This window comes from Ammospiza nelsoni, chromosome 11, assembly GCF_027579445.1.
Source record: "Ammospiza nelsoni isolate bAmmNel1 chromosome 11, bAmmNel1.pri, whole genome shotgun sequence".
In the NCBI taxonomy this organism is placed as follows: domain Eukaryota; kingdom Metazoa; phylum Chordata; class Aves; order Passeriformes; family Passerellidae; genus Ammospiza; species Ammospiza nelsoni.
The window spans coordinates 6,758,278-6,773,072 of record NC_080643.1 but is presented as its reverse complement, the minus strand read 5'-3'; the positions used below and the strand labels follow the sequence as shown (position 1 = coordinate 6,773,072).

At 49.9% G+C, this 14,795-nt stretch overlaps 1 protein-coding gene across 2 annotated transcripts in view; it reads right to left on the bottom strand.

The window, feature by feature from the left end:
* The window catches only part of PRICKLE2 (prickle planar cell polarity protein 2), a 102,701-nt gene that overhangs the window by 4,702 nt on the left and 83,204 nt on the right, over positions 1 to 14,795 (bottom strand). For both annotated transcript variants that reach the window (XM_059480404.1, XM_059480406.1), the window contains 4 exons: positions 14,353 to 14,490; positions 13,490 to 13,693; positions 11,672 to 11,858; positions 8,222 to 9,085 (listed from right to left, as the gene is read on the bottom strand). In XM_059480404.1, coding sequence (XP_059336387.1) covers positions 8,222 to 9,085; positions 11,672 to 11,858; positions 13,490 to 13,693; positions 14,353 to 14,490 — 1,393 coding nt within the window. The remainder of the gene's footprint in view (positions 1 to 8,221; positions 9,086 to 11,671; positions 11,859 to 13,489; positions 13,694 to 14,352; positions 14,491 to 14,795) is intronic.

Sequence of the window (14,795 nt, the reverse complement as noted above, 5' to 3'; positions counted from 1 at the left end):
TCACACAACAGCTGACACCAAGGAAAATGAGCCCTTGGTCACATTTATGCAGCATTTCATTAAGGAGCGGTGCAGCTCTGCAGTAAGAACGAGCAACAGCAGCGCTGTGCAGAAATACAGCTCCAACACCACAGGATGCTGCTGGGGCAGCAACACTTGGATTTTGGCAGCATCATTAACGAGGGGCTGACCTTGTCTCACTCACAGGGGTGCGGTGTGAGCTTTGCTTCCAGCACCAGCCATATCAGATGGTACCTGTGGGTCTCAGGTGCCCCTCACAGCCATCTCCCTCCTGTGCTCCTGCATCCAGCAAGAACAGAATGAGTGTCTGGGCACAGGCTCTGGAGACATGGCAAGAGTGAAACAGTATTTTCTAAATTAACAAGACATATCTGCATCCTTCACATCACGGACAGGAATGCAGTGGCCAAGATCAAGCAGGACAACCAGGAGGGAAACCTGTTTCCTTTTGTGTAGAGTAAAGCAAGCTGTGATAAGCGAGGTACTCCAGGCTTGGGAAGGGCAGAGCCAGAGCTTCACTGGTTAAGTTGTGCAGGACAGGGGTCTGCAGCCCCAAAACACCTCCATGAGCGCTTTAGTCTCCTGCCCTTAGAAGGCAGCACGGGGCAGTGAGTTCAGACAAGGATCCTGTGACCACGTGAATGGCTCATGCTCGGAGTGCAAGGTTTAATCAGTCATGGGGATGTTTCTGGCTGGTCATTCAGACAGCTTGATTATAATTAAGCACAAACATTCTGAGATCTTGATTTGCTGGGAAAATGCTGATTGTAAGAGGAATCCAGCACTGAACATGTCCACCACCATTGCCAGCACACAGAACTTGGGGTGTGATGGAGCCTGTGCTCAGGAGGCTCTGATGCAAAGCCAGTCCAACATCCAATGGCTTCATCTCTCCACATGACAGAGTGGAAAAAGCTCTATGCTGAGGGCAAAATGTGTCTTCCCAGGTAGACTGGGCAGGCTGCACATGCACAAGCCTTTTTTTGGGAGCCACACTTGGAAATGACCCAGCAAGCCGTGCAGCTGGAGAGGGAAACTTTATTTTAGCTGCTCATGGTGACAAGTGAAGGATTTATTCCACTTGCTCAGGAGCAAAGCTGTGCTTTTCCAGCTGAAGGCACTGAGAGCTCTGCATGGCTCTTATAGTGTGCAGGTCCAGAATGCAATCTACAATCCTTGCAGAACACAAAGGTGTCTCCAGGCCGAATTTTACATTTATACCAAGGCATCATGAGCAGGGCTAGGTCCAGATTAGTCTTTCTAAAGTCTCAAAATGTCCCTTTCTATGGCTCTCTGTGGAGCCACAAGACCTCAGGAGGCAGAGTGGGAACAAGCCAAAAGTGCTCCAGTCTGACCGCAGTGAGATCAGGGGATAGCAATAACCATTTGTCAAAAAAAAATTCATCTAGAAAACATGACCTGGGAATAAAGTTTTAAAGAGCAGAGGTTGTTTAGTCTAGAGGTGAGAAAGCTGAAGGGGATACACTAACAACCTTCAAAGGCAGAAAAAAATGCTTGCAAAGAGGAGGGAACACACTATTCTCCAGGTCTGCTGACTCCTGCAATGAAAGTTTTAAACTGGAGAAGAAGAAAACTCTTGCTGTGTAATCACAGCAGAAGGTGACTGGGGCAGGCTCTGGCACTGGAGGGTGTCCCTGGCACCCAAAGTGCCCAGGCAAATGCAGGGTGTCTCTAGATTGCTGGTCCCACACTGCCCTGGATGGTGAAGGTGGCACCAACCCCTGTGTCCTGAGGCCATTTGCCATTCCAGAGCTACACCCATCCATGAGGCCCCATCTTCTTGAGCTGCTAGTGTGAAGCTGCAGCAGCTCCTGCTCAATGCAGTGTTTAATCTGGGCACACAGCTAATAACCCAAGAGAGCTGCAGTCTGGAAGAGCACACAAGATGAGACCCCACCATGCAGCCCTGACTTTCTCCTAATGAAGAAATGTGAGATTCTGTTTCCCAGGGTCATCCAAGGGAGCAGGAGCCCTGCTCTGGCCTGTGGTGTGGGATGGCTGTTACCACATCACCCAGACCATTCCAAGGGTGCAAACCCAGGTATAACACGCTGACCCCCCCAAAATTTACTTATGCATGATGCTCTAAGACCAAGCACATCCACTGCTGGCTGCCCCAGACGCTCATGCACTGGAAGAGATGTCACTGGTGCCAGCACCACAGCACACACAGGCACAGCAGGTTTTTCTGCTGCTGCTCTCCACTGCATGGGGCTGCCAGGCTCAATATTTCACCCTGGAGCCATGGAAACACAGGCTTTTCCAATGGGCACAAGGGAAAGCTGCAGCTCGGCTGTGGGTGCTCAGTATAGAAGTGGAGCTTGCTGCAGCACCAAGAAAACCAAGCAGGTTTCTGGGAAACATTCAGGCTCTCTAAGAACACCCTGCACCATCCCCTCTGAAGTCTGTCCCCACCCCTCCTGAGAACCATGTTTATCCCACAAACCCTGCCAAGGGAATGAACACCTGAACAAGCAAAGCCACAGCACAAAGACACCCCTGGAGAACATCACCTCTACAACCTTGCCACAACACAGCACTCAGAGTGCCCCAGCCCCACTGTGAGCTGTGCTAAATGGGGGCTGCAAGTTGCATTATGAATTATTAAAGCACTCAGCAGATGACAGCACAGAGGCCCCAGAGAGTGTGTGGGCTGGGTGTGAGGCTGGCAATGGAGCCCCCCATGAGGGGAAGCAGCTCCCAGCCCCCATTAAATCAAACTCCCCGTGAAGCTGTGCTAACACAGGGTGAGCCAGCTTCCCACTGCAGGAGAGCACCAGCCAGGGAATGCAAAATATCCTGACAAAGGATGTTGCAAACAACAAGGGCTGTGCTGACGCTTGTTTCTTGCCTTAACATTTATCACAGCAGACACACACATCTGTGCATCACAGCTCTCACCAGAGAGGTGCCTGCCAGCACCAAAACCCAGCACCCAGCCCCAACAGCCAGGGTTTAAATGCAGCTATAGATGCACAGGAGGATACATCACAGTATCTCTTGTGTCCAGCCCCCTATTTCAGAGCCTTCTCTCTCACACAGCAGCAGGCATCCTCACCACCCCTCAAACAGAGTTTATTTCAAGGTCAATCTGTAGAACTAAAAAGAAATTTAAGAAGAAAACAGCCTGCACAGAGCTTTGTTTATAGCTCAGCTCCGTCTCACTTCTGAACGACCTCAGGGCATGCAGAAATAAAGCAGAACCTTCATGTAACTGGAAATCATGGAAAATAAACAATCTGGGGGAAGGCACAGCCCTCACCAAGTGGGTCACAGTCCTACCAGACTCCCATGGTATGTCCCCATGTGTGACCAAGGATGTTATTGGGTATTTCCAATCCAACCAGTCCTTTCCACCTGGGTGGAAGAAGTTCCTTACTGCTTGGAAAAGAGTTGGATTTTAACCTAGAAGCCCCACATAGCTCCTTTACCAGCACTCCCATCTCCTGCATCCTCCCCAGCTGATGGCCAATAAGTCAGGCTGGTGATGTTGCTTCCCCCAGTAACATCTTCCAGAGTCCATTTTGGTTGTCCCCCTGGTTTGCATTACCCCACGTGCTCTGCACTGTCCAGGTGTGACACTGAAGGGGTGAAGACATGCAAGAGGGTGGCCCCCAGAGCAGGCACACCACACCTCCCACTGCTGAGTGGCAAAAGGTAAGTGAAGGGGAAAAGAAATGTTCCTGACAGTTTTACAGTAATTTAGCACTGAGCCTTTGGGGTGGAAAACCTTTATCTTCACATCAGTTTTGAAATTATCTGTTTTGAATTAGGAAATGTTATACCTGTGCCTCAAAATTGCAAAAATTCCCCCCAGGGATCTGATCTTCCAACTTGGAAGCAGTTTTGTGAGGGCTGTGTCTGGGAGAAAGAGAGTGATAAGAACGTGGTGGAGAGCTGGGAGCCTCTTTTTTTCACAGAAAAACTCAGGAACAGCCAAATGTGTCACTTTCTGCATTGCATAACTCAGCTGGAGCACTTGGGGCAGCCGCCCTCGGCAGCCCAGGGGAGAGAGGAGCACTGAGGGGGAAGATCAGCACCCAGACCCTCCCTGCCATCCCTGAGCTGCTCACTGCCCTCACCCCTTCACTGCCATCCCTGAGGGTGTTCAGGAGCTGCTCCCAAGCCCCCAGTGCAGGACAGGCTGGGTTAATTAATGTCTCTCCAGAAAATACAACCCTGGCCTAATTCAGGGTTTGTTCTTACCCTCACCTGCCCTGCAGCTTTTAGCTCCTGTGCAGGCAGAGGAAGGAAAGGGACTGGAGGGAGATGATGCTGTTCTGTCACTCTGCAGCTCAGACAGGCAGGGATCAGCCCTGCTCTCTCTGCTTTCTGGTTATATCACAGCTGTCTAGTCCTGGAAAAACAAACTATTTGGGGCCTTTGGGCATCACACAACACATGATGACAAGCACAGTGTGTGCCATACAAATGAAATCACATTCCACCCTGTAATAGCACCAGTTTAACATATTTTTAAACTGGATTTATGCCTGTGACAGATGCTCCCCCCACCCAAACTCATTTTCTCAAGGAATCTTTAAAATCTGTTTCTCCTTTTGCATGCAGCAGTGTCACCATTCAATATGACTTCTACCTCCCAAAGGCTCCTGCTCTCTGTAAGCAGCACACAAAGGGACTGTTCCCAGACAACAACATTTACCCTGCAGGTACTTTCTTAAATGGGCTACTTGACCAGCTGTCGTTTTGTGGAAATAACTGCTTGGAATCAACAGAGTTCAGCTCCTGATTTCCAATTCCACTGCCAGGCACATGCAGTGACTGCAAAACCTTTCTGGAGGGAGACACAAACACAGGGAGCAGGGCTGATGGGCCAAGTATCTTTTGGGAAGTGATTAACCTCTGGTAGGATTAGGCTTCTTATCATGAGCAAACCTTCCTGGACAAATTCCATCTTAGCATTGTCCCAACTGCTTAATGCAGGAAGCTACAAGGCAAACATTGCTACAGGATCCACTGGTTTTTGTTCTTCCTGCCATTAAAAAAACCCAACAACCCAAAACCCCCAAAAGATAATATAAAAGAAAATCAGCAAAAATGAGCTCTCTCTTAGAAAACAGGCTGAGAAATACTATTTCCTTTTTGCTTCTCCATCTAATGGCCATGTAGTGCAGGATGCAGTCTCTAAAAAGCTGTAGCAGACTGGAGTCTGTTGTAGCCTTCAGCTGATGGCAGAATAGGGATTTTCAAACAGAACCATGGAGGGGGAGATGCCCTCCACCAGCAGGAGACACTGCCCTTTGCCACTGGATGTGCTTAAATCCCATCAGCATTTGTGGCAATTACACAAGCACAAACCAGAGGACAGCAGAGACACTCCCACCTAATTCCAACCCCAACACAGAGCACAAGCAGGGTCACAGCCACCTCTGCCACTCACATGTCTGCTGTTGCAGCACTGCCCACGGTGACAGCAGAGCACTGTAACCCAGCGCTGTAAGAGCACGTGCCCAGGATTAACACGGTGTCTCACCTCTTTACTAACCCATGGGGAATTGGCTTTAAAGTGATTAAATGGAGCCCTTTGGTAAGGTAGAAAGCTGGGGTCTTGCAGGAGATTGGGGTCACGTAGATCTTGACCCACACAATGGCTGACCCTGAAATATTACAGGGAGCAACATCTGCTCACGGCAGGCAGCCTTCTGGCCACAGGACAGGGATTAGTGCTGCACAGCCCTGAGCTATCTGAGTATCTGAGTTATCTGCATTGCTGGCTGTCTCTGGCTAATTAGCAGTTCAGTCGTAGTAGAAACATCACAGCAAAATCTGCTGCCAGGGAGGTACCAGCGTTTACCATGTGCTCTCCAGGTCAGGGACTGTTTGCCCTTCAGCTCCCTACAAAAAACAGACTGTTTTCAGTGATGCCATAAACCTGAGATGCATGCAGTGTTAATTATTTCAAAGTGAAAGGTGGAGCAACTCTGCAGCATTGGTAGCTCAAAGGGACTCTGTATGTGGATGCCTGGGAGGTTCTGGCAAAGCAGGACTGCAGGATATGGGGTGAGCCAGACCCCCAGGCTGTGGTTGGGGGGAGCTCTGTGGGGAGCTGGATCAGCCACAGCAGCGAGTGCAGGGATGGGAAAAGAAAGGCAGGGGAGTGCTGTGCCCTGACATCACTTGACCAAAAACCTGCTCTCTCTCACAGACCTCATCCAGGTCACCAAATCTCCCTGTCCTCAAAACACTGCCAAATTAAATGGGATGAAAATTGTGTTCTCCATAATTGCAGACACGGCCCTGGGGGAGCTGCCTGCTGCTGCTGCAGTGCCCCTAGCTCAGCTGAGCCAGCTCCCAGAGCAAGGAAAATTATTAGAACCTTACACATTAATAAAAATGTTATCACCTCACTCTGCAGAGGAACTATGAACACTCACTGCAAGCCCCATCACGCTGAACATCTGCTCCAGAAAGCAGGAACACAGCAAGCCATGGAGGCAGTCACTGCCCCTGAGGAAACTCAGACTCTGGCTCTGTATGGTGGACAGATGCCTTTGGGAGGTCTCCCTCCCAGCATTTTAAAAAGGGGTTTCTAAAATGAAAAGCAGAATGATTTTCATTTTGATATGGAGGCCCTGCCATGTTTTCTGTGTCTTGACCTATATCCCCAATAATATGTTACACTTCAGCTCCAAAGCATGCAACAACCTCCCCACTGCTCAGGGATTGCTCATCCAAGCTTGGTGTTGCTCAAGACTCTTTGTACTGATGGGGTTTACACAACACAAGTTTTCAGGAACACAAAAGGCTTTGGAAATGTGGAGCTTTGCTCAGGAAAACTCTGTTTTGGAGAGCAATTCCCAATTCCCTCGCCATTTCACATCTATTTTTCCTCTGTGTATATCTGAGACTATTTAAGCAAAAATCCTTCCCAGCTCATTAGCTTCTCCTCTACCCCCCTGTTTTTCCACTTGCTGGATAGGGAGATCCTGGCTGAAACAGAGATCACTTCACATCTTGGCATGGGGCTGGCAGCTTCCCTAAACAAACACACCAAACCCCAGATGAGGAGTCACGGGCATAGCAGAGCAAACCTGTCCATCCAGGCAGGGCAGAGCCCAGAACTGGGATTCAGGGGGGCTCAGCTCTCTGTGGGCTTGGCAATCCTCACCACCCACTGCCAGCAACTTGTGGGGAATCCTCAGGACCAGGCACAAACGCCCCACAGGCCTCTCCCTGCCAGCAATAAGGCAGAAGGGCTCCATTTTGCAGGGGTTCAGATGCAGGACCTGCCCAAATCCAAGCAATGATGGGCTGGAACAGAGAAAAGCCAGGGGAGCTGCAAAGAAAAAGCAAGGCAGCTTCTCTGGTGACAAAACCAGAGCAAACCAGGCTCAGTGTTCTCTTTTCTGTGCTGAGGGACGTGGGAGCTGTGGTGGGCGAGCGCAGCAGAGCAGGCTGCAGGAGGACAGAGCCTGCCCAGCCCCAGCTGCAGACCAGAGCCTGTGCACACACACACACACCCATCCCTGCAGCCACGAGTGAAACACAAACATGTTTAGGGTGAGAGGACTGAGAAATATGACCCTGGGATGTGCTCGTGAGAAACAAGCTCAGCCTGATGGGACAAACATCTTGCCTGGCTTTTCCCTGCAGTTTCTACCAAGGGGTTGGGGAAGAGGAATTAAAGCTGTGCATAGAGGGGGAGGAATTTCTTTTAACTAGTCACGTGCTTGAGGACTGCATAACATTCAAAAGGGGTTAACTGGGCCTATTTCAAGGCATTCAAAAATATTTTTAGCCTGCAAGGGCAGCTGACAGCACTCCTTCAAGTGCTGAAAGCTGGAATCTGCCTCTGCATTAGCAGTTGGCCTTGATTTTCCCCCTCTCTTCACAAAAGGGAGGATTAAAGGGTTTGAAAACATTTGTTTTGAGCTGCACAGAAAGGCCAGCCATCTATAAAGCTCTGCAAGCTTTATAAAACAAGCTTTTGTAAACAAGCAAATGGAAAGGAACTGTCAGGCTTGTCAGGACCTGGCAGACAAAGCTGTGTCACTGAGCAGTGGTGCCAAGGCTTGGCTACCCTCATCCTGGGAAGACACCAGGACACAAGGGATTCAATTGCATGGAGGGTGTGCTGGGGTGGTCTCAGGGTGGCAGGAGCAGGGGTGACATACCTGTGGCATTGGGGGGACATACCTGTGGCATTGGGGGGACATACCTGTGGCATTGGACAGCGCCAGGGACTCCATAGAGCCGCGAGGAGTCTGCTCGGTGGGCGTCAGGTCCTCTGTGAATTTGAGGGCATTGATGGGGTGACGGGTGCGGCACTGCGACGCTGGCATCCCACCCTCCTCTTCCTCTTCGTACTTGGGGACTTTGACACTTCCTCTGGTCTCTGGGAAGCTCTGGTTGGACATGTCACTGTAGCTCTCCTGCGAGCGGAGCCTCCCTGAGTAGTAGTCCTCTCTGCAGTCCTGGATGAAGCTGCCACCGTGGCTCTTCATGGCCAACGAGGAGCTCCTCTTTTGGTTGCTGAAGTGTTTTGCCCATAAATCCGACTGCGAGCCTGGGACCTGGGTGGGGTTGTAGGAGGTTCTTATGTTGCACTGGCTGAGAAGCTGCAAGGGGGTTTGAGACTGGCTTTGCTCCATTTTGCCCCCGTAGTGATAGAGCTCATCCCGGCTCCTCCACAGGTGGTCCCTGTTGAGGCTGGGTGTCTGACTGGCCAGGCTCAGCAGATCCATCTGCAGGGACAGCGGGTCCACGTCGGTGGAGAGGCGGTTGGAGGTGACCTGCAGCTGGTTGCAGGGGCTGCGTGCCCCCTCCTCGCCCTTGCCCTTGTTCTTGCCGATCTTGGCGCTGCGCCGCGACTCCTTGGCCCGCGCGCTCTGGAAAGCCGAGTCGGAGGAGTCGGAGCCGTTGGGGTCATCGCCAATGCTGCAGGCCCTGGAGCAGAAGATCTGGCCCTGCTTGGGCAGGAAGGGCCGTCCCAGCAGTGACTTCTTGCACTGGGCACAGCAGAAGCAGGTCTCGGTGGCGTGCCAGTGCTGGCCGTCGTACGTCATCTGGCCCTGGTCAATACCTGGGGAGGAGATCACAGTGTCAGGGTCATCTAGCACTGCACCAACACCTGCATCAAGGTCAGGCTGGATGGGCTTCTGAGCAGTGTGGCCTAGTGGAAAGTGTCCCTGCTGATGGTGGGTGGTTGGAATGAGATGACCTTTAAGGTCCCTTCCAACCCAAACTATCCTATGACTCCATGATCCTCTATGAGTGACATGCACTCAGTCTCACTCTTGAAAGCCCCTTTTCAGGATTTCTCTGATGCATGAAGTTAATCCCATTTTTAATTCCTCCCAATTCTAATTCCAGGCCTTTGCTTGGGAGTTACTCAGGGTTGGGAAAGGCAGCAGAACCATGCCTCAAGCTATTTTCTATTAAATGGGGATATTTCCGATCATAAAGCAAAGGAATGCAAGAAGTTCTCCATAAAGTCCTTGAAGTAAAAGCAATATGCTGCTTATTAAAAAAAAAAGAAGAAAAAAAAAAAGCCTCCAGCTAAACCATAATGAGGAATTTGTTCTGCCTTGGTTAAGTATGTAACAGAACAGATGACACCCCTGTCCCTTGCTGCTACTGTGGTCCCATCCTAACTTTGTTTTGGCTTCAAAAGAGCTGGCCCCAGGGGTCAAGCACACACCCTCGCCTTGCACCCAGCCACATTTCCTGGGTTGCTTCACCAGGCCCCCCTTGGGTTCAGTAAAGGAATTGACACAGACAGTCTGTCTCCCTCCAGCCAAACCCCAGGGAGCAACATCTGCACAGGGCTCTCTGTCAGGGCTGTGAGCAAAGCTCCAGAGGTTTCAGTTACAACATTTGCACACTTGTTTGAGCTGCTGTTCCTGGCCAAAGCCCCCATTCCCTGAGGAACTGCCACACAGTGTGGGCTGGCTGGCACACGGGTGTCACACCACATGTGCACAGCACGTGCCTGCTCAGCCCCTGTGGGCCCAGTGCTGCCAGGTAACTTATAAATGAACACTATGTTAATGGTCTGCTTTATTCCAAGCTCCATTAGGTTTAGTAGAATCGTTTTTTTCCTCCCCTTACAGTGTGCAAAATGCTTTTATACAGATGGGAGTGCTACACTTGTGGGCTGAAGAGAGACAAGATGGTGGGTGGGATTCTATCAGCTCCTTTTCCACTGCCCAAAGCCATCTTGCAGAGGAAGGAGAGCAGCCTCCATGCTCCATCCTCAACTACCCAATCCAAGCCTTACAAGGCTTTATCACATGCTTACCCCTGATTTATGTAGCCTGTCAGCACAGTGCTCAGTTCAGTACTATGAGAGACTTGCAGCAAAATGGTTGCAGTCCCTCCTCTGCTAGAAATGTGCAAATATGCACCAAACCAGACATTTGACTCAAAATCTGACAGTCAGCAGGCTCCAGCAGGCCAGCTGGAGTGAAGGACAGCAGATGGAGGAAGCACAAGAGAAGGGACCATGCAAGAAACATTACCAGCTGCTTCTTCACCTTTCTGCAGCTGAGCTTGTGGGAAAGATGTGCTGCAGGTCACAGTAGATGCATCCTCCAAGTGCTTCACTGAAAACCCTGTTTCCCCTCCCAGTGCCATCTGGCTGCTGCACAGCAGAAAAATATTTGGTTTTCTTTCTTCTGCAGCATATGAAGTATTTCAACAGCTCACCTCCATGGACAAAGGAAGGGCTGTCTGTGTGCTCTCTGTGCTCAGCCAAGTGGCAAAGGGAGCTGGGGAGAGCAGCAAGGGGCTTCCCAGCCCATCCAGCTTGGGCACATCTAGCCCCTTGACTGAAGTGCATTTTAAATCACTGTTCTAGAAACATAAATTGACCCTGATCCATTATTTCTTTCTCTCTGAGAACATCTATCTGCAAGTTGATTGAAAAAGGCCCAGAAACAATAATGATGCCTAATGAACAAGCATCTTTTCTGACAGTAGCTCATCAAATCATGTGATCCTTTGCCAAGCTTGGATGAGAAAAACCTGAGTTGAAGAGCCAGGCTGTTTACAGGAAAATGAGATTTAAAGGGAAAAAAAACATGCCAGTGAAATTTTATTATGCCAGAGAAAGCTTTCACTAGCTGCCATTGCTCCTGAAGTTGCCCTCTGATAACCCTCGCCTCTGTGACTACAAAAAGGGATAAACAGCGGTTTAACCAAATAAATCACCTTGTTACCTCCTTGGTGGGATGAGAGAGAGGCATAAGCACATTTGGTTGCCACGCACAGCCCTGTGGATGCCATGGGACAGAGAGAAATGGCAAGCGTTTCTCACAGCAGCTTGTGAGAATTTTTAGGGAGCTGTAAGGATGTGATAACTTGTTAAGTATAAACAATTTGCAGGTGGTGTTTTTCTACTTCATCTTTCTGCTCTTCTCAAGGATGGTGTATGAGGAAGATGTTTTTGTTAGCTAGCCAATCAAACAGAATCTATCATATCACTCTATAAAAACCGCATGGTTCTCTTGAACAAATCCTTTTTTGCACTTTCTACAACACTGCCTCCTGCCTGTTCCTGTGTTACTCTGTGTTATCCTGCGTAACTACGCACAAGAGTGACACAGCCCTGCCCGCAGCCCCACGGTGCTGTAATGCAGGAGCTCCTGGCCGTGCCCCCTGCCCGTACCGATGTGCTGGGCGCAGGTGTCGCAGTACTCGGCGTACAGGGACTCGAAGCAGCTGCAGCAGTAGGGCCGCCCGTCCTTCATGATGTAGCGCTGCCCGCCCAGAACTGTCTCGCACTCAAAGCAGCAGAAATGCTTCATGTGCCAGTGCCGCCCCTCGGCCTCGGTGCACTCATCAGCAAAAATGATCTGGGGAGGAAACACAAGCGTGGAGAGGAGATGGTCAGAAAAGGGATCCGGGATGTAGACACCAACCTTTGTGGCTCCTGCCCTGCATCCTCTAAATTTTACAGCTAACTCCCCCAGTCCTGCAGGGAAAACTCCCATAGTTTGGTTTATGGCAGGAGCACCCACCATTTCTTAGGAAAATCCATTAAATGCAAATTCCTCCGAAGCGTGTTAGTGCCCAGACTACAAAGTGTTAAGGCAGAGCTGCAGTAATGTGCTCATGAGCTCACCCATCAAACAGAGAGGTCGATCAGGGTAATAAACACACTTATACACAACCTATCGATCTGCTGGACTTCTGAAGAACAGAGCAGCTGCTTACTGGAACACATTTACTCATCTCTGAAACAGGGACCTGACCACAAAGGATGAGAAAAAACACAAGGAAAAGTGGCAGCTCTCTGGAGGAGAAAAAATGGAGGTACCTTGGCTCCTCATCTTGCTACCCCAGCTGGGGTGTCTGTAAAGATGATTGCAGTCATTATACCAGTGGGGAAACTGGGGCACAGAGTGCTGTTAAGGATGAATTGGAGAAGCAGCCATCTAAAATGTCTTCAGCAGATGCTTTTTTGGTGTGGCTTCTTCTCATCCCCACCCATTCTCAACTCCCAAAGCCAAGGGAGCCAGGAGCCCCAGATCTGCTCCCTGGCTCTCTGTGCTGGCACAGGGTACACCAAAAGCTTTTCCCTTGCGGATCCTCCTAACCCTGAACTACTGTTTCCCACAATTAGTACTTGATGTTTTAGGGGAAGAAAAATATGCTGAAGAATGAGCTGAATGAAAGAATTAAGCGAGAATTTACAGGGATAAAAAATACATGAAAAAGAAATTACTCTGCCTAAGCTACAAAGAAATAGAGCCAGTTGAATGGTTAGAGATGTCTTCCACTGGTAACACTACAAATTTAATTGGACACATACATCAATGCTCTTTATATTTGAAGTGCATATAGCCTTGGATATTTACTATTACATGCTTACAAGGATGGGACGTTGTATTTTATAGTACATACGGTTTTCCACACTATGGTTTTCATAACTTTAAAAACCAGAGCAATTTCCTTCACCAGCCTTTTAAACAGAGATTGACACTTGAGAAGTGCTCAGAGGCGACTCTGTATGGTTTTCTATCTCAGTTTTGTATTCTATTTGTTCAGCTTCCTGTACCCTGTTAATCGCCTCTCTCAAAGCCTATTTCAGCTCGGCGTGTACTCAGACATGACTGACTTGTAAGAAATACAGCACTCATCCCATCAGGGGCTTCTTCTGGGGAAATGGAGGAGAAGGGAAGATCACCACACTCAGCTGGGCTAAAATCACAAAGAGAAGGGGCTGTGCTTCTACTGGAAACACTCATGGAAATCCCCCAGCTTCCTGCGTGTAGATGAGGCTCTAACTCATAACAGTACTAGGCAGACTGCAACTAAGAATATTTGAAACCTCAGGAAAAGCTTGCTCAAACCCTTGGCAAAGCCATGCCATCAGTTTGGTGTGTATGCTTCATGAAAAAGTCAGGGATGGAGGGGAAATGCCACCCCACTCTCCTGTGCCAGCCCAGCGGGCAGCAGTGCTCATGGCAGATGCTGTCTTTACCTCATCACACGCGGCACAGCGGGGCTTGAGGCACTCGGCGTGGTGCCTGCCACAGTAGATCTTCCCATCCTGGTAGAAGTAGATCAGGTCGACCAGCAGCTCGTTGCACACACTGCAGATGAAGCAGGGAGGGTGCCAGCAGACACCGTGTCCCGCTCGTGAGGCGAAGACAGCCATGTCCCCTCCATTGATCTGGCCACCACACTGTCAGAAAAGCCAGGGATTAATGGAGGAGTGTGGGTGACCCCACTGCCACCCATCACCAACAGGAGGATCTCACAATCACTGCCCTGCATAATGCCAGGAGATGAACTGCCAACTCCATGTCAGATATGATGAAAGGTGCCCTGACAGACCGCAGCACTCACACCTGGCAGGGCCACAGGCAGGTGCTTGTTTCGTGAGTGTCATTAAATCGTGGAATGGTGTGACTTGGAAGGAACCTGAAGATCACCCAGTTCCAATCCCCCTGCCACAGTCAGGGACACATTCCACTAGACCAGATTCCTCAAAACCTCATCCAATCTGGCCTGAACACTCCCAGGGATGAAGTAGCTGCAACTTCCCTAGGCAACCTGTGCCAGTGCCTGAACACCCTCACAGGAAAGGATTTCTTTCTAATATCTGATCTAAACATGCCCCCTGTCAGTTTAAAGCCATCCCCTCTATCAATATATGCACTTGTAAAAAGTCCCTGTTCAGCTCTCATGTAATTCCTTTAGGTACTGGAAAGGTTTTTAAAGCACCCCAGAACCTTCTCTTCTCCAGGGTGAACAGCCCCAAATCTCTCAGCCTGCCTTCAGAGGAGACATGTTTCACTTAACTTGGGGGATGCAGGTCCCAGTTCATCAGCCACTACCCACCTGCTCACAGATGGCTCCTGTCATGGTTACAGGGAATGGCCGAACATTGCCTCTCCCTAAGTTTTCCCTCTTCCTCTGGTTGCTGAAGAGTTTGAGCTCCCTCTTCTCCTCCTCATCCAATGAGTTGCAATAGCGAACCTAAAAAACAAAAATGATGCTCAGTGCCTGGGGTGTCCCCGGCTCACCACCCAGTGAGGCACTGTGCCATGGGCCCTGCAAACCTCTGCCCCTGGCTGTGGGGAGGCTGGAGAAACAACAGGATTCAGATATCTGGGGTTGAGATGAGACAAAAGGGGCAGGAGAATTGCTGCTCTTTGGGCGCTCAACTTGTAGAAAAGTCTTAAAAGTTGGGTTCGCAGAGACACACCCAGACCAGCAAATGGACTGATGGGTTTTCCTGCTTTCTCCATCAGCTTCCTGTGGCAGAGGCCTTCATAATATTC